General features: G+C 46.0%; 1 protein-coding gene across 2 annotated transcripts in view; it reads left to right on the top strand.

Annotated features, from left to right (window-relative positions):
* MYO1A (myosin IA) overlaps positions 1–26231 on the top strand; it is a 160813-nt gene that overhangs the window by 101299 nt on the left and 33283 nt on the right. For both annotated transcript variants that reach the window (XM_030196659.1, XM_030196660.1), the window contains exons 18-20: positions 3863–4063; positions 6262–6355; positions 22837–22986. In XM_030196659.1, the coding sequence (XP_030052519.1) occupies positions 3863–4063; positions 6262–6355; positions 22837–22986 (445 nt within the window). The remainder of the gene's footprint in view (positions 1–3862; positions 4064–6261; positions 6356–22836; positions 22987–26231) is intronic.

A 26231-nucleotide genomic window follows, 5' to 3' on the forward strand; every position in this document is an offset into this window, starting at 1 on the left:
TAGGGAAAGCTCACAAGGAGTTAATCACAGGATACTGCAAACTATAGGAAAAACAGTCCTAATACACAGTGGGCTCCATCTTAACCAGAGTGGGACCAGGCTGCTGGCATCGGCGTTTAAGAAGGAGATAGAGCAGCTTTTAAACTAGAAATGGGGGGAAGGCCGACAGTCGCTCAAAAGAGCATGGTTCGGGATAAGGTATCTTTCAAAGATATCACCATAACAGGGAAGATAGAGTATCCTGATAGTGAGGTTGCAAAAGAGATTGTAGTAGATCGGGTATCTTTAAATAACAATAAAAATCAGACAAAAGATTGCCAATTAATACTGTCAAGTACTAAGCATGATGTACTTAGGAACAACAAACATAGTTTGAAATGTCTATATGCGAATGCCAGGAGCCTAAGAAATAAGATGGGGGAGTTGGAATATATTGCACTAAATGAAAAATTAGATATAATAGGCATCTCTGAGACCTGGTGGAAGGAGGATAACCAGTGGGACACTGTCATACCGGGGTACAAATTATATCGTAGTGATAGGGTGAATCGGATTGTAGTGATAGGGTGAATCGGATTGGTGGAGGGGTAGCATTGTATATTAACGAGAGCCTTGAATCAAATAGATTGAAAATTCTGCAGGAAACAAAACACTCCTTGGAATCACTGTGGATTGAAATTCCATGTGCAAAGGGGAAAAGGATAGTGATAGGAGTGTACTACCGTCCGCCTGGCCAGGACGAACAGACGGATGCGGAAATGTTAAAGGAAATCAGGGACGCAAACAAACTGGGCAACACAATAATAATGGGGGATTTCAATTACCCGCATATAGACTGGGTTAATGTAACATCTGTACACGCAAGGGACATAAGATTTCTTGATGAAATCAAGGACAGCTTCATGGAACAGCTAGTTCAGGAGCCGACAAGAGAAGGAAAAATACTAGACTTAGTCCTTAGTGGTGCTCATGATCTAGTGCAGGGGGTAACGATACGAGGGCCGCTTGATAACAGTGATCATAATATGATCGGTTTTGATATTGGCATTGAAGGAAGTGAAACTAGGAAATCAAGTACGCTAGCGTTTAACTATAGAAAAGGTGATTACGACAAAATGAGAAAATTGGTGAAAAAAAGACTGAAAGGAGCAGCTTGCAGAGTAAAAAAACTTGCATCAGGCGTGGATGCTGTTTAAAAACACCATCCTGGAGGTTCAGGACAAATATATTCCACGTATTAGAAAAAAGGGAAAAAAGACTAAACGTCAGCCGGCGTGGCTAAACAGTAAGATAAAGGAAATCATTAGAGCCAAAAAACAATCCTTCAGAAAGTGGAGAAGAGAACCAACTGAAAGTAACAGGATAGATCATAAGGAATGCCAAGCCAAATGCAAAGCGGAGATAAGGAGGGCAAAAAAGGACTTTGAGAAGAAATTAGCGTTGGAAGCAAAAATACATAGTAAAAATTTTTTTAGATACATTAAAAGCAGGAAACCGGCCAAAGAGTCGGTTGGGCCGCTGGACGAAAATGGTGTTAAAGGGGCGATCAAGGAGGACAAAGCCGTAGCGGAGAAATTAAATGAATTCTTTGCTTCGGTCTTCACCGAGGAGGATTTGGGGGGGACACCGGTGCCGGAAAGAATATTTGAAGCGGGGGAGTCGGAGAAACTAAACAAATTCTCTGTAACCTTGGAGGATGTAATGGGTCAGTTCAGCAAGCTGAAGAGTAGTAAATCACCGGGACCTGATGGTATTCATCCCAGAGTATTAATAGAACTAAAAAATGAACTTGCGGAGCTACTGTTAGAAATATGCAATCTGTCCCTAAAATCGAGTGTAGTACCGGAAGACTGGAGGGTAGCCAATGTTACTCCGATTTTTAAGAAGGGTTCCAGAGGAGATCCGGGAAATTATAGACCGGTGAGTCTGACGTCGGTGCCGGGCAAGATGGTGGAGGCTATTATTAAGAATAAAATTGCAGAGCATATACAAAAACATGGACTGATGAGACAAAGTCAGCACGGATTTAGTGAAGGGAAGTCTTGCCTCACCAATCTAATGCATTTTTTTGAGGGGGTAAGCAAACATGTGGACAATGGGGAGCCGGTTGATATTGTATATCTGGATTTTCAGAAGGCGTTTGACAAAGCGCCGCACGAAAGACTCCTGAAGAAATTGCAGAGTCATGGAATCGGAGGTAGGGTATTATTATGGATTAAGAACTGGTTGAAAGATAGGAAGCAGAGAGTAGGATTGCGTGGCCAGTATTCTCAGTGGAGGAGGGTAGTTAGTGGGGTCCCGCAGGGGTCTGTGCTGGGTCCGTTGCTTTTTAATGTATTTATAAATGACCTAGAGATGGGAATAACTAGTGAGGTAATTAAATTCGCCGATGACACAAAATTATTCAGGGTCGTCAAGTCGCAGGAGGAATGTGAACGATTACAGGAGGACCTTGCGAGACTGGGAGAATGGGCATGCAAGTGGCAGATGAAGTTCAATGTTGACAAGTGCAAAGTGATGCATGTGGGTAAGAGGAACCCGAATTATAGCTACGTCTTGCAAGGTTCCGCGTTAGGAGTTACGGATCAAGAAAGGGATCTGGGTGTCGTCGTCGATGATACGCTGAAACCTTCTGCTCAGTGTGCTGCTGCGGCTAGGAAAGCGAATAGAATGTTGGGTGTTATTAGGAAGGGTATGGAGTCCAGGTGTGCGGATGTTATAATGCCGTTGTATCGCTCCATGGTGCGACCGCACCTGGAGTATTGTGTTCAGTACTGGTCTCCGTATCTCAAAAAAGATATAGTAGAATTGGAAAAGGTACAGCGAAGGGCGACCAAAATGATAGTGGGGATGGGACGACTTTCCTATGAAGAGAGGCTGAGAAGGCTAGGGCTTTTCAGCTTGGAGAAGAGACGGCTGAGGGGAGATATGATAGAAGTGTATAAAATAATGAGTGGAATGGATCGGGTGGATGTGAAGCGACTGTTCACGCTATCCAAAAATACTAGGACTAGAGGGCATGAGTTGAAGCTACAGTGTGGTAAATTTAAAACGAATCGGAGAAAATTTTTCTTCACCCAACGTGTAATTAGACTCTGGAATTCGTTGCCGGAGAACGTGGTACGGGCGGTTAGCTTGATGGAGTTTAAAAAGGGGTTAGATAGATTCCTAAAGGACAAGTCCATAGACCGCTATTAAATGGACTTGGAAAAATTCCGCATTTTTAGGTATAACTTGTCTGGAATGTTTTTACGTTTGGGGAGCGTGCCAGGTGCCCTTGACCTGGATTGGCCACTGTCGGTGACAGGATGCTGGGCTAGATGGACCTTTGGTCTTTCCCAGTATGGCACTACTTATGTACTTATGTACTTATGTACAGTGCTATCTATGCACAACAATCCAATTGAATACAGATAGTACTCAAATATACATAACAATACACCCTGCCTCCATGAATATGGGGGCAGAACACTGAAGATACCAGTTTGGCAGCTGGCGGCAGCTCCTGACACCGGCACCCATGCATGTGGGGGTGCTGGCGTCGATGGTTCAGGGAGTTGTGCTGGGCAGCAGAGTTGTGAGCACCTTTAGGTAGGTCATCAGCTGGCAGGGCCTAGGGATCTTCACTAGCTCAGGTATTTATATTTTTTAATGTTGGGGGAAGCAGAAGGGGCAGAGAGCATGGTTGAAAGGGATGGATGAGAAAACATTTCATGTCCACCCATTTTTACTGTGGGCCCAGCCAAAATGTGCTGTCTGGCTACACTGCTGACATAAAGCACTGCTGCCATACTTGTTATAGGGTACATGGTGTGAGAGGCAAGCCTGTTTCCAGCTCCATGCATCCATTTCTTTTCCCTAGGTGTCTGAAGCCCAATAACTCAAAGACTCCGTCGCTATTTGAGGACTTCCTGGTACAGACACAGGTGCTGTACCTGGGGCTGTTGGAGAACGTGCGGGTGCGCCGTGCTGGATATGCCTACAGGCAGCTATATGAACCCTGTCTGAAGCGCTACAAGATGCTGAACAAACAGACATGGCCCTGCTGGAGAGGGAATGCCAGGTAATTGAAAGGGGGGAAAGGGAGTAAGATCGGTGTTGCTGATCTAGAGCATCAGGCTTATTTCAACTACAGTGCCGCTGCTGTTCAATAGCACTGTAAAAACAATTGCCCATCTATTCAGAGGTTTCTGCCTGCTTGAAACCATGTTCAGCACCCAGCTGCCAATATTCAGCGACACTTACTGTTACTACTAGTAATCATTTCTATAGCGCTACTAGACATACGCAGCGCTGTACACTTAACGGGACAGTGCTGCTGAATATCAGCTCTGATTGCCACGGCACTGCCCAGTTAGTACCGGGGCAGACCAGGGGTGGAGTCAAGGAGGAGCTGCCATTAATCAGTGCTAGCGCACGCATAGCTGAGCAGGAACATAGGACTGACTGTCTATGCCTGCTTAGCAATGTGGATGCTGGCACTGAATATCAACTGATAAATCAAATCCAATTAGTAATGAAGGAATTTTGTTTAGTGTGGGTTTAGAATCATAAATCCAGCATCCCTGCGTTGTAAATTAATAATATATTAAACCACAGTATGAACCTTCAGTAGTGACTGTTTTCACCTAGGCCATACACCTGTGGTTTGCCTCTGCTTGTCCGGTTCAAGAGAAGTCTGTGGCATCCTTTTGAAAATATTGGAGATTAAGAGAGAGCAGGCACAACTCAGCAGACCGTGAAACATGGTCCGTGTCGGCAGTTGGTCCACAATGAAAAGGATAAGTGCCAATTGAATATTAAAATAAATGTTAAACATGTGGAATGTTAATAATAATAATGATAATAATAAATGTTAAACACATGAAAATGTTAAACACGTGGAAGTTTGCAGTGACATTAAACACTACAGGCTGCTATCGAACCGATGACAAACAGAGGCAAATCAGGTGTATGGCCTATGTGAAAAGAGTCGCAACTGAAGGTTCATACTGTGGCTTAATATGTTATTAATTTACAGTGCAGGGATGTTGGATTACTGAATATCAACCAGCACCCACATAACTTCCAGGTCGACTGCTCACCCTGGACATTCAGTGCCAGTGACGGGACATGGCTCAGCATTGAATATTTGGGCTCCTCTTCTTTATTAGCATAAGACAGGATCACTCTGACTTCTGCATGACACTTGCAGTCACTTCTTTCACTGAAAGGAAACTTGACTACGCTTAGAGTGGAAATTGGTATTCTTTTTTTTTTGTCAAATACTTAACAGAAAGAATGTAAACATTCTGTATCTTGTAGTAAGCAGCAGGGGCGTAGCCAGATACCCAATTTTGGGTGGGCCTGGGCCCAAGATGGGTGAGCAGCTCTGCCCTCTCCCACAAGTGATTTGGTCTCTCCCTCTCTCGCCTGCATGCCATATGGTCTCTCAAACATTCCCCCTCCCTGCATACCTTTTAAATAGCAGATTTTCACCAGCAGCGAGCAGCAACTAATACACACTGCTCATGTTAGCCCCACACCCTTCCCTCTGATGCAACTTTCTGTTTCTGCATAAGCAGGAATACATCAGAGGGAAGGCTGTGGAGCTGATGTGAGCATTATGCATCAGTCGCTACTTACTGCAGGTGAAGATCTGCTATTTACAAGGTATGCAGGAGTGACAGCTGCTGGGAATTTTCAGCTGGTGGGGCTTGGGATCCCTACCAGCCACATCATAGGTGTGCTGCTACTAGGTGGAACTGAGCCTAAAGTGGATGGGCCTTGGCCCACCCAGGCCCACCCTTGGCTACGCCACTGGTAAGCAGTGTGTGAGAAGTATTGACAGCATGAAAAGGATATGCACCTTGTACAAAGTGAAAATGTCACAGTTAAATTGTTGGTATTGGAATTCTTTAAGGGAAATCTTAGCTGTTGGGGTCGTGGTACTGTGACATAGTAACATTACAACATAGTAGATGACAAATAGATAAAGAACTAAACAATCCATGCAGTCTACCCAACAGTCACACTCATTATCAATTCATGACTGAACCAACAATAAATGTGGTATAAAATGCATAGGCTTGATCCTGTGGTATTCTGATTTCCAGCCTCTTCTATTGAGGAGCTCATTGTACTGCAGACCCCTTTATGTTTGCTAATTGTGGGCACCTTGCCCTTGAAGAGTTCCCCTTATTTTATTCAGCAGGTCTCCTCTTTCCTTGTCATCCTCTTTTTTCCCCTTCCAGTTGATAATGGTGATTATTCTTGTGACAGGGAGGGTGTAGAGGTCCTGCTGAGTGAGCTGAACATCCCTCCAGAGGAGCTGGCCTACGGACGTAGCAAGATTTTCATCCGATCGCCCCGAACGGTGAGTAGTTTTATCATTGCTGACCATATTTTTTTCTGTTACCTGCTCAGACCAGAACATGAGCAGGGGAGACGGATGCATATTTATGTAGGGTAGTCAGTGACATTGTTCCAAAGAACTTGCATTCAGCATTGTTGTACTGGAGGGTTGAGGGAGCTCTTCAGTGTTTTATGGTGAATTGATTCTTGGCAGTTGGGATGGAAGCAAGGTTAGCAGATCTATATTCTAACCACTCTACACTAGAGGCATAGCCAGAAGGCGATTTTGGGGTGGGCCAATAGGTGGGTGGACATGAGGCATTTCCTCTCTGCCTCCCACCCTCTGCCCATTCTCTGCCCACTCCTCACCCCTCACCCATACCCCTCACTCTCTCAAGTCCCCACAAACGAATACCTGGGCTGGTGGGGATCCCCAAGCCGCACCAACTGATGGTGTTCTCAGCCCAAACCTCTGAACCATCAAAATATGTTTCAATACTTTTTTATTGATGATATACTTATATTCATACAGTTCCATATTTAACACTTCCATTAACATTCCAACTATCTATACAGGAATAGGTAATTTCTATCATCAAAAGGTTTTTCCAGTTATTCCCACCGACCTTTAAATCCAAACATTTCAGACTATAACTCCAAAACCTTAACCGTATTGTATAAATCCATAACTCACCAACCCCCCCCCCCTATACATCTAATACAGCAAACTCTAAGATATCCAAGAATCTGTGAGGTCCTTTACCCCCTCCCTTTCTTCTCATCGCTATCCCACTAGCAAACCCCTATCTGTTACCCTCCCCCATCACCCCTTCCCCCTTTATCCCCCCCTTCCCCCCTCCCTAGTCTCTGAGGATCACATAATCTTTTCACAAGTTCAGAATTTGGCTTTTGTTTTGTGGCGTGAGTGTATCCCAAAAGAGGGCCCATCTTTCTTGCAGTTGCTGTGTCTCTTGCAATGGGCGATTACCGAACCATGAAAATATAATGGCAAGCAACAACCATACTCCCATCCGCCAGTGCTAACACTCTACACCTGCTTATGAACTAACCATACACAGGGTGTCAGTGGCTAGGAGCGAGGCTACTGATTTTCACAGTGTTTTGATGGTCCAAGGGTCTTTAGCTGGCGAAGCTTGAGAATCCCTTCCAGCTATACCATTGCTCAAAAAAGTCCTGCACCTCAACATTTAACATTACTCAAGAATGTTAAAAGACCTATGATGATATCAGTAAATCACTGGGCTGTCCCACTGGGCTGTCCCAGTATGAAAAGAGTCACAACTGAAGAATGTTAAATGTTAAGGTGCAGGGCTTTTTTGAGCACTGAATGGATACCTCCATCTATTAAGTTTTAGACTGTTTAAAGTTGAGCTACACCAATGCTGCATGTCACTGCTAGTGGACCTGAGCCACAAGTGCATGGGTCCATTCCTGCCAAGGCTCACCTGTGGCTATCCACTTGCTCTGCTATACAGTCTAACTGGTGCCGCTCTGTCGGCTTCTTCAAGTGCCATGTTGCTTTCTTCCCTTATCTGCTGCAGAGTTTGGCTATATCTGTTACTGGAGGCATGGTGAAAAATATTAAAATACTAGTAAGAAATGCCCGTTTCGGGAAAAAATGAAACGGGTGCTAGCGAGGTAATCCCCCCCCCCCACTATCCTCCCTCCCTCCCTCTCGAGTTCCAGACCCCCCCCTCCGTCCGTTCCTTCGGAGTTGCACACCCCCCCCATCCCTCTCTCCATCCCTCCCTCACTCACTTGGTTGTGAGTTAGCGATGAAAGTTCGCAACGCTCTCCCCGCTGCTGTAAGTGAATCTGATAGTCGCGCGTTGTGCCTTCACCGCCCCGCCCTCAACGTCATCGCGTTTTGATGCGAGGGCGGAGCTACAGTGACTGCAGGGCAAACCGGATATCTCAGGCGCCTCATCCGGCTTGAGGCTTCATTGGAACGTTGGAGGTGCCTTTTATATATATAGATGAAGGCTCTGTAAGAAAAAATTGTTTATATGGATTCCATGGTACCAGTGTTTTCAACCATAACTCCAGCCTATGATAAGACTTACTTAAGTCCAGTCAGCAATGTCTGACTCCCACATCTCTGCACAACCTGCTGTGGAGAACAAGCTCCTGAATTCATTGCTATGAGAGGTACAAAACCCTGGAGCTGGCTATCATTTATTGTTCAAAAAAAACAAAACCACAAAAAAGGAATATATAGAATATAACACAAAAGAAAATATTCCACAAACAATGTAAGAAAAAGGCTGGTAAACAAAATAGTAATAATAATATGAATGTGTGGAAGGGGTGACTCCCAGTTATCTAAGCTTTGATGCTACCAACGTCTGAAGCTTACTAGGATAACAAGAACTCTGAGCGATATTATTTAATGCTCTAGCAGTTGGTGCCTAGATACATCCTTGAGTGCACCCATTCCGTGTGTGTATGATAGTGAAATAAATTGAAACCATCCACAATTGAATAAAGTGTCCCCTAAAACAGGCAAGAGAAAACTCCAGTTTAAATTGAAAATCAATATTTAAAATTCAAAAGTCCAAATTACATATCTTAAATTCCAAAAGGAATTTACTCCGCTACATTAATTCTTGCCTCCGGGGTTCCTGAACAAGATAACTGTTAAAAGAATTTTACCAATATTCATGAAAACCACGAGACCAAGTCAGGCTTAAAGCAGTTAAAGCAGCTTTATTGCTTGCAAGGAGACAACATCCAGGAGATTAATCCAGCACACAGGAGATAAATCCAACACACAAGCAGGAGGTTGTTGTCTAACTCTATACGAATTCCCCTGTTATTATATACGTTCTTTCACCATTAGATCAATTCCTATCCTGTTTGTCCAATTTCTATTCCCTTATATGGTCTATCTGCCCAGTTTCCCATCTACATTTCTCCATGTCTCCATGTCTGCACCTGCATCATTACTTTTCATTTCCCCAGTAACCTCCTTTTGGATGAACTTCATGACCCATGCAATTAGTACATTCTTGTACTTTTATTTACATGGAGTGGAGGAGTGGCCTAGTGGTGATGAAGGTGGACTCTGGTCCTGGGGAACTGAGGAACTGAGTTCGATTCCCACTTCAGGCATAGGCAGCTCCTTGTGACTCTGGGCAAGTCACTTAACCCTCCATTGCCCCATGTAAGTCGCATTGAGCCTGCAATGAGTGGGAAAGCGCGGGGTACAAATGTAACAAAAAAAAATGCAGCTGTGTCATACCTTCCAGTGGCGTAGCCAAGGGTGGGCCCAGGCCTGCCCACTTTGAGATCAGGCCCACCCAGTAGCAGCACACCTATGAAGTGTCTGGCAGGGATCCCCAAGCCCCACCAGCTGAAAATTCCCAACAACTGTCCTTCCTGCATACCAGCCTTCCCACAGGAAGTTGCATCAGAGGGAAGGCTGTGGGGCCAACATGAGCAGTGTGTATTATGCCAGTGAAAATCTGCTATTTAAAAGGTATGGGGGAGGGGGATGTTTGAGAGAAAGGGAGAGACCAAATCACTTGTGGGACAGGGTGGAGTTCTTCTGCCCACCCATCTTGGGCCCAGGCCCACCCAAAATTGGGTGTCTGGCTACGCCGCTGATACCTTCTAAGCTTGGATAAACATGTGTTATAAGCTAGCCAAAAGCATATCTAAGAACAAACTACAGTGCTTCTTGTCCAGAAGCTGTATATGCAAAAAATGATTAACCCAATACTTTCCCTACAATAACGAAACACAGCTCTGTAGAACCAGTGGTTGGAAAGTTTGTGGTTTAAAAAAACAAAACAATGTTACTCAAGTTTAAGGCTCCATGGCCGATGCTCAGAAGCAAACGCGGGTGCTAGAGGTCATTAACGTTGCACTAGCACCCGTATCAGTGAGCGCAGAATGCTCAGAGGCTTTAGTGTGGGAAACAACAAGTACGCAAAAGATTAGCAGAAATAGCAAGCTAATGCAGTCAAAACAGATGTTAATGAGGTTATTTCCTATTCCCTCCCAATGCTCAGAGAACAGCGCACAAAACAAAGCCGCCCTTACCGCTGAGAAAATAACGCCAGCTCGGAGCGTTAGGGTGTTTGAAGAGAGGATTTCTCACTATTCTTTCTTTTAAAATCTGCTGTTTTTTCTTTAATTTCGAAGCACAAGGAAGCCCGTCAAACCCCTAAATGCCAGTAGTAAGAAACAAATGTACGCGAATCCTACAAAGCTGTAAGTGAAAGTGCACATTGGTGTCTGTTTCCTGCATTTCAATAGAAACCTTCCAAGTGAAAAAAAAATTTGAAAAGCTGATATATATATAAAGGCGTAGAAAACAGACGCCAATGTGTGCTTCACGTTTGGGTTTGACTCAAACGGTGTGAGAGTGAGAAATCTTTTAAATGAGTGTGACAGACTCCTAATAAGTGAGATTTGGCATCTCTGTGCTCTCTGACAGAGGATTAGGATAAGATCTCCCTGATGATCAAAACCCTTCTTCCTCAGGGCACTCTATGCCTCAAGAGACAACTGTGGATCCAGGGGCATAGCCAGACTTCAGCGGGAGGGGGGTCCAGAGCCCGAGGTGAGGGGGCACATTTTAGCCCTCCCCCGGCGCCGCTGACCCCCCCGCCATTGCTGACTTTGCCCCCCCCTACCGACGACCCTCTCGACTCCCCCTCCCGCCGCCAACCCGCCGTCGCCTACCTTTGCTGACGGGGGACCCCAACCCCCGCCAGCCGAGGTCCTCTTCTTCTCGCAAAAGGCTTCCTTCTGTTTCTGACGTCCGGCGACGGCGGGTTGACAGCGGGAGGGAGGTCGAGAGGGTCGTCAGCAGGGGGGTCCAGGGCCAAATCTACGGGGGCCCAGGCCCCCCTGGCCCCATGTAGCTATGCCACTGTGTGGATCAGACTGGCAACCCTTGATCAGTTCAGTTTCTCTGAGAACAAGCCTCTCTCCTTCAGTATGCACCAGGAGACAGCTGTGGATCAGAACGGCAACTCCTGTGCTTGTTTCTCCTCCTTCTTAGCCCCTAGAGCAGGACATCAAGGCTCCTGTGAGCTTCTGAGTGGGCTACCCACTCAGCACAGCTTTACACCTCCTCCTTACTGGACACTCTCTGGGGAGTATAGGTCTCCTAACTGGATCCCCTCTGGGTGAGGAAGACAAGTCTCCTCCTTGAAGTCAAGAAATTTATTCTCTCCCCTAAAAGCTAAGACTTCAATTCTATTGGGCCACTTTCTCAAAATAGACCTTCCACTATTCAGATTTGATTGGCACCTTTCTGGAGCAGAGGCCCAGCATGTTCTTTCTGTAAGTGCAAAGAAAAAAGCATTTTGGCAGCCTGTTACAAATGGATGGAGTGAGAAAGGATGTGTGTATATGTGAAACAAGAGGATGAAGTGTGTCTGGGCAGGGCAGTGTTATCTCACCTGATTTCAGTTGATAATCATTATAGAGAGAGAACAGGGTAAAGTGGAGTCCACACTGGAGCAGGACAAAGGCTTAATGTATTGTCGAAAGGTTATCAACAGAAATCAAACAAAATAAAACATGGAAAAGAAAATAAGATGATATTTTTTATTGGACATAACTTAATACATTTCTTGATTAGCTTTCGAAGGTTGCCCTTTTTCGTCAGATCGGAAATAAGCAAATGTGCTAGCTGACAGTGTATATAAGTGAAAACATTCAAGCATTACTATGACAGTCTGACAGGGTGGGAGGATGGGGGTGGGTAGGAGGTATGCATGGGGACATCAAAGCATATCATTGATATTCTAACAGGATGGGTGTGGATAGGTGAGGGGTGGGGTGATCAACAGAGAAATACAGCTTTATGGTTTATAATGGGCTAGGAACCCCAGATCCTTGTTAAGTCCTTTCTGTTGGGTGTTAAAATATTCAATCATTCTGGCTTCAAAGGTCTTACGTTCTTGTATGGTTTTAAAGTTACCTTTCAGGATTCTCACTGTGAAGTCACTGGTACAGTGTCCTGGTCCTGTAAAATGCTGACCAACAGGGGTGGGAGCCCTACTGGCATCAGTATTGTTCATGTGATGTCTATGTAAATTGAATCTTGTCTTAAGCATCTGGCCTGTTTCTCCAATATAGCATCCTTCGTTACATTTTTTACACTGAATGATATATACCACATTGGAAGATGAGCAAGTGAAAGATTCCTTTATGTTGAATATCTTTCCTTTGTGGATGACTGTGGGGTCCTGTGAAATATTTTGGCATAGTTTGCAACTGGATAAATTACAGGGAAGTGTGCCCTTCTGTATTGTCGAAGAAATATTTGATTTAAAAGCATACTGTATTATTTATCTCCTTAGCCACAAGATGTCACCACCAGTTTAATATGAGTTTCTTCATTCAGAGTTATATAACTTTATTGGCATGACAGTTTTAGATATGATCCCAAAATAAAACATTTAGCACTTAAGACAAAACATCTAGCTATACTGAAAGCTGCATCCAAGTCAATACATTTAAATCCATAGAAACAGAGAAATATAGGTTAGCAAGCAAGTTAGACTAACCTAACACATCATAATGAAGGGAATTTAGTAGCTGAGAACTAGTCACGTATTTATTAGGTTAATCCTATGTAAAGACCTCTCTTGCAGTCTTTCAATTAGAAACAGAGAAAAATGACAGCAGATATATTGCATGCCATCCATGTCATCTAGTAAGTTTCACAGTTCATACCTTGCCCTCAGAGTTTGCCTGTGCTTGTCCAATGCTTTCTTAAATTCATATATCGTCTTCATCTCTACCACCTACACTCAGTAGCGTACCAAGGGTGGGGGGCAGTGGCGTAGGAAGGGGGCCGGTGGGGCAGTCCGTCCCGGGTGCACGTCGCTGGGGGGGTGTCGGCTCGCTGGTTCCCTGCTCTTTCTGCCCCGGAACAGGTTACTTCCTGTTCCAGGACAGAGAAACCAGGGAAGCAGCAGAGCCGACGCAGCTCCCAGTGACGTGCACTGGGGGTGGATCGACCCTCCCGCCTGCCCTCCGCTGCAAGGTAAGGGTGTGTTTCAGGGGGGGAGGGTGTGTTTCGGGGGGGTGCGCTTCGGGGGGGGGGGTGCGCCATGCCCTGCACCCGGGGGGGGGGGGGGTGTCAGGCACCCTCGCTACGGCACTGGCGGTGGGGACGGTCCACCCCCCGGTGCAGGCAGCAAGGGGGTGTGCGGAGCAGGCACGTGGCTGTCGACTCTACCGGTTCCCTGCCCCCTCTGACATTACTTCCTGTTCCAGGGCAAGGGACCGGCACAGCTGACAGCCACATGCTTGTTCCGCGCACCCCCTTAGTAGGAGGCAAGGAGGTTAGAGGAAAGATGGTGGGGTGCTGCACTTCGGTGGGGGGGGGGGGAGGATGGCACACTTTGGGGGGGGTGACATGCTGGGGGGGGGGGGAAAGTGATGCACCGGGGGGGGGGGGGGGGCACAGCGGCGACCCGCCCCGGGTGGCAAACAGACTAGAAACTCCACTGCCTACACTGGAAGGATGTTCTATGCATCCACAACCCTTTCCATAAAGAAATATTTCTTTTCAGCCTTCTTTCACCTTCATTCTATGACCCCTCATTTCAGAGCTTCCTTTCAATTGAAAGAGGCCCATTTCTTGTGAATTTATACACTGGAGATATTTAAATGTTTCTATCATATCTTCCCTATCCCACCTTTCTTCCAAAATATATATATTTATGTATTTAAGTCTGTACTTATATGATGTATGATGAAAACTATTGACCATTGTAATAGCCGCCCTCTGGACCGACTCCATCCTGCTTATTTCTTTTTGAAGATGTGGTCTCCAGAATTGTACACAGTACTCTAAAGGTCTCACCAGAGACTTATACAGAAGCATTAACACCTTCTTTTTCCAACTAGCATCATTCTGGCTGTTGACCTTTAGCTCTCTTTGACTAAGATCAGACATCCACCAGATAACAGTGGCCTCCCTAGAAATGCAAACTGAGCGTTTTCAAGAAAATTTAATGGAGGATTTTAGTTTTGGCTCATCTACTTGCAGTACCATAATTTTCTGTCAAAAAGCAGGACAAACCAGACACAAACAAGTGATATCATTCTGAGGGTGCTTAGACCAGGGGCGTAGCTACGGGTGGGCCTGGGTGGGCCCAGGCCCACCCATTCTTGGCTCAGGCCCACCCAGTCCTAGTCTGCGAGCCAATCGCAGACCTGCTGTTATTTTTTCCTTACCCGCAGCGGCGAACGGACGGCCCTAAAAGCAGCAAGCAGCCAGGCTCGTCGACTCCGTCTTTCCTTCGCTTCCTGCCCTCTCAGCGTCCCGCCCGCTCGAAAGGAAATGACATCAGAGGAAGGCGGGACGCATGCAGAGAGGGCAGGAAGTGAAGGAAAGACGGAGTCGACGAGCCTGGTTGCTTGCTGCTTTTAGGGCCGTCCGTTCGCCGCTGCGACATGGGGAGTGGAGTGGAAGTGAGCCAGCAGCCTATCTATTCCACTCCCCCGCGCAGCCGTCGCCGTTCAGGCAAGTTAAAGCAGGCAAACCTGTGAGCTGCCTCAAGCTGCATCCACGTTGTCGTTGTTTGAGACAGACAGATGGGAGATGCTGTGAAGGGGGAGAGAGGGGGAGGGAGATGCTGGATAGAATGGGGAAGGGGATGGATAGAAACAGGATGGGCAGGGGAGCGAGGAGAATTGCTGGACAACAGGGATTGCTAGAGGGGACATGGCGGAGGGCAGGGGAAGGAGGAGAATTGCTGGGCATGGATGGAGGGGAAAGGGGAGAGAAGAAATTTGCTGGAGTTGGATGGAGGACAATGCAGGGGAATGGAGAGTTGCTGGACATGGCGGAGGGCAGGGGAAGGAGGAGAATTGCTGGGCATGGATGGAGGGGAAAGGGGAGAGGAAATTTGCTGGAGTTGGATGGAGGAGAAGGCAGGGGAATGGAGAGTTGCTGGACATGGATGGATGAATGGAGGGGGCAGGGGACAGAGGACATTTGCTGGATATGGGTGGATGGAGGAGAGGGCAGGGGAGAATGGAGAGTTGCTGGATGGAGGGAGGGGAGAGAAGTCAGGGAGGAGATGCGCATGGATGGAGGGGAGGGAAGAGAGGAGAAATGCTGGACGTGGATGGAGTGGAGGGCAGGGAAGAGAGGAAAAATGTTGTACAAGGATGGAGGGAAGGAAAGACAAAGGAAGGAGATGCTCATGGATGGAGGGGAGGTAAGACAGGAAGTAGATGCACATGGATGGAGGGGAGTGAGGAGAAATGCTGGATATGGATGGAAGGAAAACTGCTGAGTTGAGGAAGGATAGGGACAGGGCTACAGATGGTAGACAGGACACATAAGGACACAAGAGGATGGTGGACATGGTGAGAGAAAAAATATCAGATGGAAAGAAGACACTGCATGAAACAGAAGACACTGGGACCAAAGCGAATAGATCAGACTACAAAGGTAGAAAAAAGTATTTTATTCAGAATTTATTAATTGGAATATGTCAGCTTTTGGAAATGTACATCTGTGATATTTTGCATGTAAGTTTCAATTTTTCTGGTATTGCTGCATGCTGAGTCTGACTTCTTGAGTTAACTTTCCAGTTCAGTATTTTGCCTTCATATTTTTTGATTTCTAGTTCCTTGTGTCATGTCCGTTGTGTCATGTGTTGTTCATGTGTGATCAAGGTGCAGTATTCTGATAGCGTGTAGTATTTGCAGCCCTTTTTGTTTTGCTTTTTTTTTTTCACGAGGTAGTGTATTGGTGTTTTAGAGCCTAGTGTAATTACAGTTCTGCCTTTTCAAGCATAAGGTTGTAGCTCGTCCTGTCCTTGGAATTAGTGCTGTTATGGTTTAATAAGGATATGAGTGTGTTTTTGCACAAGTTTGTGCATAGCATTTTGCAGTGGAGCGATTGTGGGATAATGTAATTATATTTAAAAATATCAATTTTTCCATTAAGTATGTATGTGGTTATACTGATGCAGGGCAGCTTTTGGGCAGACTACTTAGAAATCCATCATCAAGTGAATTCTAAGGCATTATTTTGTAGGATCCCAAGAGACACTGCTCATACTTATATAGACAGTGCGTGCCCACCCATATTAGCTCTGGGCCCACCCAAAATCTCAGGTCTGGCTACGCCACTGGCTTAGACAAGATTAGAAACTTTTTTCCCACCTCTGCTCTCTCATGGTAGTCTTGTAGTAGTAGTAGTAGTAGTAGTAGTGATTTATCGAGTTATCACCTGAGAGGGTCAGGGATGATGAGTCCAGTGAGGAGTCATGGGTGTGGGATGTCCAAGGCCGGGTCAGGAGGGTCTGAGCTCCAATGGGTCACCATAAATCTGCTCATTCTCAAAGACTATTCAGAAGAATTTCTTAAAGCCCAGCAGCTTGGTACCTGGGAAATTTTGCAGTGTGGAGATAAGGGATGGGAGTGGGTGTTGGGAAGTTTGGCAGGCTCACACACTAACAGGAAGGGAGACCTTTTACTCCTGAAACAGCAAACGGCTACTTATTACTGTGTCTGTGTGGTAATTTGTATGCCATTACTTTACTGTATCAAGAGTAAAAGTGTTTTTACATTCTGAAGTTTAGTGCAACATTCTAATGCACTGAGGCCTCAGTTAGCAATGGTTTACTTAATGGTAAAAAACAGAGGGGCCCTTTTACAGAGCTCCGGTAAGCACGAACGTGTACTTACCATAACAAAAAAATGGCATATTGCAGGGTGCACTGAGGCGTCCTGTGGTAATTTTGCCACGTGTGTGTGCTACCCAAGCACTAAAAACAAAATTTATTTTTGGCACAGGAGGGGCGTGCCGGTGGAGAGTGGGCACATCTGTGCAAATCGGTTAGTGCATTGGCATTGCCTTGCATTAACCGATACGTGCAAGTTTAGCGCGTGAGTCCCCTGCGCCTACAAAATAGGTGGCGGTAGGGGCTCATGTGCTAAAGGGAAAATTAGCATATGGCCATTAATGGAAAAGTCTGAAAATTGGGCATTTTACTCCTGTGGTACAAAATGTCCGTAGTGCGTGGGAAAGATTGGCGTAAGGGTGCTCTAAGACCACTCTTTGCTGCAGCTTAGTAAAAGGGCCCCAGAAAGTCCTTGTCCAATTGACAGAAGACATGGCCAGCAAAAATCAAGATATAGCCTTTTCCATTTCTGGACTCTGGGTCACATGGCAGCCCCATTTTCTCACCTCAACATGCGTCTGCTCAAGTGGATGTTTTCCTTTCAGTGAAATGAATCAACACAGCCTCTGTCATAGGAGATTCAGACTACAGCCTTAGTTCCAGGCAACGTCATTGGTGGATAGGCTACAATAATTTACTGAAAACCCAACCATTTTGACAACCTCAGCATGAGGTTCTCCTAACCATGGATGTATCCAAGCTAGGTTTAGTGCACACAGAAGGAATCTTTGAAGTCAGAGGCTGTGGTCCCTAAGGACAATTTCCTATCATAAATCTCCTGGAACTAAAAGCGAACTTCAATCCGGCTGATATTCAAAACCATTTAACCGGCTGGGAATGGCACCTGGCTGGTTAAATGGTACTTAGCTGGATATCTGCTGATTTAGATAGCTGGCTATCTCCTGCTGAATATCCCCAGTTAGAGCCTAGCAGATAGCAAGTTATATCACACGATAAAACCAGCTATCTGCCAATTTTCAGTGCATTGCCGGCTAAGTTTAGTGGCCAAATCTGGCTGAGTCAATAGCAGGTCTATTTTTGGCCGCTATAAATTTAGCCAGCCAACACTGAATATTGGCTTGGCTGGCCATGTTCTTAGCAGCCAAAAATAAACTGGACATTCAATGCCTGTCACAAGAAACAGTCCAGCATGGAATATCTGGGCTCAGTGCTGTCCACGGGAGGCAGCCCAGCTACCTCCTGCAGTCTGAATATCGGGCCCAGTGTTCTTAAAGTTTTCCAAGCCTTACTTGCTGGAAAAAGTGTTCCTATTCAAACAACCAAGATGCAGGGCTTGCCCAACCGTTAGACAAGACTAGGCGGTCACCTAGCAGCTGAAATGAAAGCAAAGTAATAGTCCTGATAGCTACACAAACTCAAAAAAATTATCAGCCTGCACTTTTACCCACAGGTAGAGTGAAAATTTCCAAATAGCCCATTTATCCAATAATATGGCTTTTGGAATTTGCCCTCATTAGATATATACTAAATAAAGTTTAACATTTAAATGTATGATTTCCAATTATGCATTTTATAGGATTGTTTGTGGAAGTGTGGCATTGAGGTGATCATGATTGATAAGTTTATCAAAATTTCAGGGAGGGTGCCTAGGGGCCTTGGAGGGAGGGAAGGGGGGAGGAGGGAGAAGAAAGGTTGAAGATTTGCATAGGTCACCTAATGATCTGTCAGCATCCAAGTTTCTATAATGAAAACTAATCCAGCGTCCAAGTCACTTATAAAATTTTACAGCAGAATAGTTGGGATAGTAACATACTAACATAGTAGATGACGGCAGAAAAAGACCTGCATGGTCCATCCAGTCTGCCCAACAAGATAAACTCATATGTGTATACCTTACCTTGATTTGTACCTGCCTTTTTCAGGACACAGACCGTACATGTCTGCCCAGCAGTATTTCCTGCCTCCCAACCACCAGTCCCGCCTCCCATCACTGGCTCTGGCACAGACCGTATAAGTCTGCCCTCCACTATCCTTGCCTCCCAACCACCAACCTCTCTTCCCCCACCTGCTCCGCCACCCAATTTTGGCTAAGCTTCTGAGGATCCATTCCTACTGCATAGGATTCCTTTATGCATATCCCACGCATGTTTGAATTCCGTTACCGTTTTCATCTCCACCACCTTTCGCGGGAGGGCATTCCAAGCATCCACCACCCTCTCCGTGAAAAAATACTTCCTGACATCTTTTTTGAGTTTGCCCCCCTTCAATCTCATTTCATGTCCTCTCGTTCTACCACCTTCCCATCTCCGGAAAAGATTTTTTTGCGGATTAATACCTTTCAAGTATTTGAACGTCTGTATCATATCATCCCTGTTCCTCCTTTCCTCCAGGGTATACATGTTCAGGTCAGCAAGTCTCTCCTCATACGTCTTGGAACGCAAATCCCATACCATTCTCGTAGCTTTTCTTTGCACCGCTTCCATTTTTTTAACATCCTTCGCAAGGTACGGCCTCCAAAACTGAACACAATACTCCAGGTGGGGCCTCACCAACGACTTGTACAGAGGCATCAACACTTCCTTTCTTCTGCTGATCACACCTCTCTCTATACAGCCTAGCAACCTTCTCGCTACGGCCACCGCCTTGTCACACTGTTTCGTCGCCTTCAGATCCTCAGATACTATCACCCCAAGATCCCTCTCCCCCTTAGTACCTATCAGACTCTCACAGCCTAACACATAAGTCTCTCGTGGGTTTCTACTCCCTAAATGCATCACTTTGCATTTCTTCACATTGAATTTTAATTGCCAAACCTTAGACCATTCTTCTAGCTTCCTCAGATCCCTTTTTATGCTTTCCACTCCCTCCTGGGTGTCCACTCTGTTGCAAATCTTAGTATCATCCGCAAATAGGCAAACTTTACCTTCTAACCCTTCGGCAATGTCACTCACAAATATATTGAACAGAATCGGCCCCAGCACCGATCCCTGAGGCACTCCACTACTCACCTTTCCCTCCTCCGAGCGAACTCCATTTACCACCACCCTCTGTCGTCTGTCTGTCAACCAGTTCCTAATCCAGTTCACCACTTCGGGACCTATCTTCAGCCCATCTAGTTTATTTAAGAGCCTCCTGTGGGGAACCGTGTCAAAAGCTTTGCTAAAATCTAAGTAGATTACGTCTATAGCACGTCGATGATTCAATTCCCCAGTTACCCAATCAAAGAATTCAATGAGATTCGTTTGGCACGATTTCCCTCTGGTAAAACCATGTTGTCTCGGATCTTGCAACTTATTGGCTTCCAGGAAATTCACTATCCTTTCCTTCAGCATCGCTTCCATTACTTTTCCAATAACCAAAGTGAGGCTTACCAGCCTGTAGTTTCCAGCTTCTTCCCTATCACCACTTTTGTGAAGAGGGACCACCTCCGCCGTTCTCCAGTCCCTCGGAACCTCTCCCGTCTCCAAGGATTTATTAAACAAATCTTTAAGAGGACCCGCCAGAACCTCTCTGGGCTCCCTCAATATTCTGGGGTGGATCCCGTCCGGTCCCATGGCTTTGTCCACCTTTAGCTTTCCAAGTTGTTGATACACACTCTCTTCCGTGAATGGTGCTCTATCCATTCCATTCTCAGGTGTACTTTTGCCAGTCCCTCGCGGTCCTTCTCCAGGATTTTCTTCAGTGAAAACAGAACAAAAGTATCTATTTAGCAAATTGGCTTTTTCTTCATCATTATCTACATAGCGGTTCGCTGTATCTTTTGGTCTCACAATTCCCTTTTTAGTCATTCTTCTTTCACTAATATACCTGAAGAAATTTTTGACGCCCCTCCTTACATTTCTAGCCATTTGTTCTTCCGCTTGCGCCTTTGCCAGACGTACCTCTCTCTTGGCTTCTTTCAGTTTCATCCGGTATTCCTCCCCGTGTTCCTTTTCTTGAGATTTTCTATATTTCTGGAATGCCAACTCTTTAGCCTTTATTTTCTCAGCCACTTGCTTGGAGAACCATATCGGTTTCCTTTTTCTCTTGCTTTTATTTACTCTCCTTACATAAAGGTCTGTGGCCCTATTTATTACTTCTTTCAGCCTGGACCACTGGGATAGATCTAGCGTTTAGATATAAGCATGAAATTGGAACATTATGATCTAAATCATTTTGTATTGACCTAGCCTTTATATTTACTCAATTGATCTGTTACTCATAACTACTGGAATGCTCTGTTGTATAGCTGACGAGCAGTCTATTAAATTTCTATAATCAATGTGACCACCTTGCCTAACTCTTGACTTCCTATTGGTCAAGGATATCAGAGGCATATTATATATTTCAGTACAATAACCTTCTGACCTATCCAAGCCCACAATGAATATGTATGAGATCTATTTGCATACACTGTCTGGAATCAGTACATGCAAATCAATCTCATGCATATTCATTATGGAAATCTTGAAAATCCAACTATGTTGTGGGCCTCAAGGACCTTGGTTGCCTACCCCTGCCCATTATGTTTTTACATAAGGACTCATACAACAACTGAGTAATTACTAACAGCTCTGGGGGAGTATCCCATTTGTTTAGCTGATTCATCCCGCTTATTGTCAGAGAAAGCAAAATTAATTACCTGTAACTGAAGTTTTCCTCAGACAGGAAATAAAAATCAGACACACAATCCCAGCTAACTCCCTAGAGAGTTGGGACTAGATTCAGGAAATGGCGCCCATATTTGGGTGCCGAAAGTAATCTGCGCGGAGCACTATTTTATAGGTGGCATGTTATACAATAGCACGTAGTGTCGATTTCAGCAAAGAAGCAAAAAGAAGGAGGTAAACAAACCTCACGATGCCGTGAGAAATGGAACAAAAAAGTGAGGAGAATCAAGGAGGATACCAAAAAAAACTTTACTGGGTATTAAAAAATGACCTGACACGGCCGTGTTTCGGCCCTAAGGCCTGCCTCAGGGGTCTTGACCAATCTCAGATGTTGTGGTGTAATATTATACACCAATGATGATATGTTGTTAAATCAAAAACACTTCTTAGGTCTCCTCTCTTGTTAAGATAACGTATTGCCAGATGCAAAACCAAATTCAAGACCCCTGAGGCAGGCCTTAGGGCTGAAACACGGCCGTGTCGGATCATTTTTTAATACCCAATAAAGTTTTTTTTGGTATCCTCCTTGATTCTCCTCACTTTTTTGTTCCATTTCTTGTCGATTTCAGCGCCAAACTTTGTGCACAAGGATTTATACCAACTACAGCCTGGTGTAAATCCTGGTGCATAGATCCCCAGTATTCAGTAATACAGTGCACATCTTTAGCAAATGCCCATGACCTGCCCATGCCCCTTCCATAGCCATGCCCCCTTTTCCGTTGCATGCTAAAAACATTTGTGCGCAGATCGTTATAGAATAGCGCTTAGCAAGATGCGCACATAAATCCAAATTGTTATCAATTAATGCCAGTAATTGTAAGCACCCAATTATTGGGGCTAATTGGCTTGTTCACCAATTTATTTTTGTGCGCTTCTCAAATTAGCACGCCATTTATAGAATATGGGGTTTAATCTCCTGAAAACCTAGCATAGATTAGTATACTGTATGCTGTAAAGGAGCGTAGGGTCAAGAATTCCTGTGCATGACCAGAAATTTTTCTAGTCTTTTCTGAGCTCTGTAACAGTCCAGGCTGGTGCTATCAGGGTGACACCATGCACTTGGGTATCTGATTTAGAATATCCATCTATCTACAGGTAAGCAACTTCACTGTATTTACCTCATCAGTGCAGTACCATCGAGGACACTTCATGTGCATTCTAAGGAGAGACTGGCCAATTTTCCATTCTTCTTTCTTCAGCTGTTCCAGCTGGAGGACAGACGCCGGCAGAGCATGCAGGACCTCGCCACCTTGATCAAGAAGATTTATCGAGGTTGGAAGTGCCGCACACATTACCAGCTCATGCGGAAAAGCCAAATCGTGATCTCAGCCTGGTTCAGGGGACATAATGTAAGTCCATGAACACTATCTAACATTATGTGATAAGCTGTGCTATCTTAACCTCTCTTGGGGCATGGGAACAAGAAAGGACTCCCTTCAAAGTCAAATTCAAGACGTGTGTGTGTCGGTGGGGGAGGGGAAAGAGAGAATGCATATGAAGATTAGTTGGGTGTGCATTCAAAATTTCTCCCCTCTTGATTCAGATTGGTGTCAGTCAGCTGGAGGATATGTGCGTGCAAAACTTCTGTTTCCTCTAATCAGACTGGCATCAAGGGGAGCAGGTTGGAAGGAGCAGAGAATGACACCCCACATCATCTCCCCCTCCTCATACTAGACAAAGTCCAATGGTTTTAGAAACTCAGTCTTGTTCCTGTCAACCTTACATAATTCAGCTGAGGACCTGATGTTCCAATAGATCCCCTCACTCCCATCATCCTTCTTTTGCAAAGAGACTAATAGCCCAATGGCCATCATGTCATTAACTAAGACTAAGGGCCCAATGGCCAGCCAGGCCCTTCTCCAACCAAGCAAACACCAAGAGCTTAGTGACAAGTTGATCCCCCACCAAAGACCAAACACTTGTTGTCTAGCTGAACCCTTCTCCCTTGAAACAAGGATGACATATTCAGTTTAGTGACAGGCTAATCAGCTAATCTCCTCCCAACCCCCATCCCTTACCTCCCACCAGTCATCTGATCATCTGTTGGATTCCCTAGATGAATGAGGATTGAGGATCAGGGTTTGGGTGGCATGTTCAGAATCTGGATAGGGAAGAAGGAAGGAGAGCGCGTTCCCCCCACACATGTCCTTCACTTAATCCCCTCTCATCCCTCATTGATCTCTCTCTCACATCTGCTCCCACACACCCCCTGTAATGAGTTCACTTTCATCATCCTTCCCAATAATCTTTTACTCCCCATCAAAAAAAATGATCCTCATATCATCCCTCCTCTTCTCACCTCCCTGCTGCATGTTGTGGGCCCTAGAGTAGGGTTACCATATGTCCGGATTTACCCAGACATGTCCTCTTTTTGAGGTCATGTCCGGGCAAACGAGCGGGTTTTGCCAATCTGCCCATTTCTCCGGATTTCTGGACAAGGGCAGATTGCTAGCCTCCCCTCCCCTTACTTACTACTGCCCTGGTGGTCTAGTGACCTCTTCCGCCTTTGGGCATTTGCACCAGCTGCGGATCAAACCCAGGTTCTTTTTGAAACTCCTTCCATGCCAGTGCAGAGATCCTTGATGCTGGAACCTCAAAGGGTGTTGACATTGACTTGATGCATACAGTACTCTTCTCGACGTAGGAGGAGGAAGCTTCCCTGGAGTCAGAGAGTAAGGCTGTACTTCGACACTCTTCAGGGCATGGACATGGATCCACTAAGTTGAGGCAAGCACAGACTCATTCAGTAACCTGGGTACAGTGAAGAGTTTGAATGGGACCACTCATGGGATTTAGGGGAGGACTCATATTACTTCTCGGAGGAGGAGTCTTATGGGATAACGTCTGATCCCTCCCCACCTCAAGAGAGACATAAATCTCCACTTGAGGGTCTCTCTTTTACTGGTTTTATCAGGGAGATGGCTTCTGCCATCCCATTTAAGTTAGAAACGGAGGAAGAGCCCACGGTGGCGATGTTGACTGTCCTGGACCATGAGTCTCCTCCTAAGGAAGAGATCATGGTACCATTGCACATTATTCTTAAAGATACACTGATGAAGAACTGGGAATCTTCTCTCTCAGTGCAGGTTGCACCTAAGAAGGTGGATACACAGTACTGTATCAAAAAGGCTCCTGGATTCGAGAGGGCTCAACTGCCACACTATTCTCTGGTGGTTGAATCCACTCTCAAATAAGCTAGGAACTCTAGGACTCATGCTTTGGTGCGCTCAGGTAGAGGCCAGGACACTAGACTCATTTGGGAGGAAACCTTTTCAGGCCTCAATGCCTGTATCCAATCCTACCAGCCTGCATCCAATCCTACCAGCTCTACACAAGCCTTTACTTGCAGTCTTTGGTCCACAATACACTTAGTCTTGCGAATTCTCTCCCACAGATGTAGGCTGCAGAGCTTCACCAGTTGGCCAGCAAGCAGCTGGAGTGTAGAAAATATCTGGCCAGGGATACGTATGACTCCTTTGATATAGCATCCAGACTCTCTGCTATAGGTGTGGGGAAGCGCAGACGCTCATGGTTGAGTGTCTGTGACATAGAACAGGCGGTTCAGGAGAGGTTGATGGACAGACCTTGCCGGGGTGACAACTTGTTTAGAGATAAGGTGGAGGAGGTCACTAACCAGTGGCGTAGCTACGTGGGGCCTGAGGGGGCCGGGGCCCCCGCAGATTCACCCCAGGACCCCCCTCCCGGCGAACCCGCCCCCGCCGCCGCCTACCTTTACTTTTGCTGGCGGGGGATCCCATTCCCCGCCAGCCGACGTCTTCTCAGTCCTTCCTGCACTTCAATTTGTTTGCTGACGTCCTGCACGTAATTATACGTGCAGGACGTCAGACTCAGAGAACAGTTCTGTTCTCTGAGTCTGACGTCCTGCACGTACAACGTGCAGGACGTCAGCAAACAAATTGAAGAGCGGGAAGCGACTAAGAAGAAGACGTCGGCTGGCGGGGAGTGGGATCCCCCGCCAGCAAAAGTAAAGGTAGGCTGCAGCGGCGGCGGGTTCGCGGCGGGAGGGGGGGCGGCAATGTCGGCGGTGGGGGGGGGGGGCAGCGCCGGGGGGGAGGGCTAAAATGTGCCCCCTCCCCCCGGGCTCGGACCCCTCTCCCACGGAAGGCTGGCTACGCCCCTGTCACTAACCTCATAAAAAACATACCGGCACCATCCAAACTCTCTCGGCATCCTCCAACTGCATCCTCTTCTCACATAGATTTTCGAGTAGGCCTAGACGATGAACCTACTATTTTTAAATGCATAGGTTCCCGACGCCTTCCCTCTCTGCCCAGCAGCCCAGACCCAGTGTTCTCAGCCTCGCCAACCCTGTCCTCAGAAGCCCCAGTTGGCGCCCCAGTTGAAGCAAGGGACAAGTTTTTGACTGACTCCAAGAGAGCATAGCCGCACTCAAAGTAACCATCCCAGACAGCCTACCGGTAGGGGGATGCTGAATTTTTTCCATCACGGGTGGCTCCTTGTAACCTCTGACCAATGGGTTTTTCAAATAGTCCATCTCAGTTACACCCTGCATTGGCATCAAAGACCACCAAATTGTCCACCGAGAGCATTATCACTCAGCTCTCAGCACAAG

This window comes from Microcaecilia unicolor, chromosome 3 (genome assembly GCF_901765095.1).
Source record: "Microcaecilia unicolor chromosome 3, aMicUni1.1, whole genome shotgun sequence".
Classification (NCBI taxonomy): Eukaryota; Metazoa; Chordata; class Amphibia; order Gymnophiona; family Siphonopidae; genus Microcaecilia; species Microcaecilia unicolor.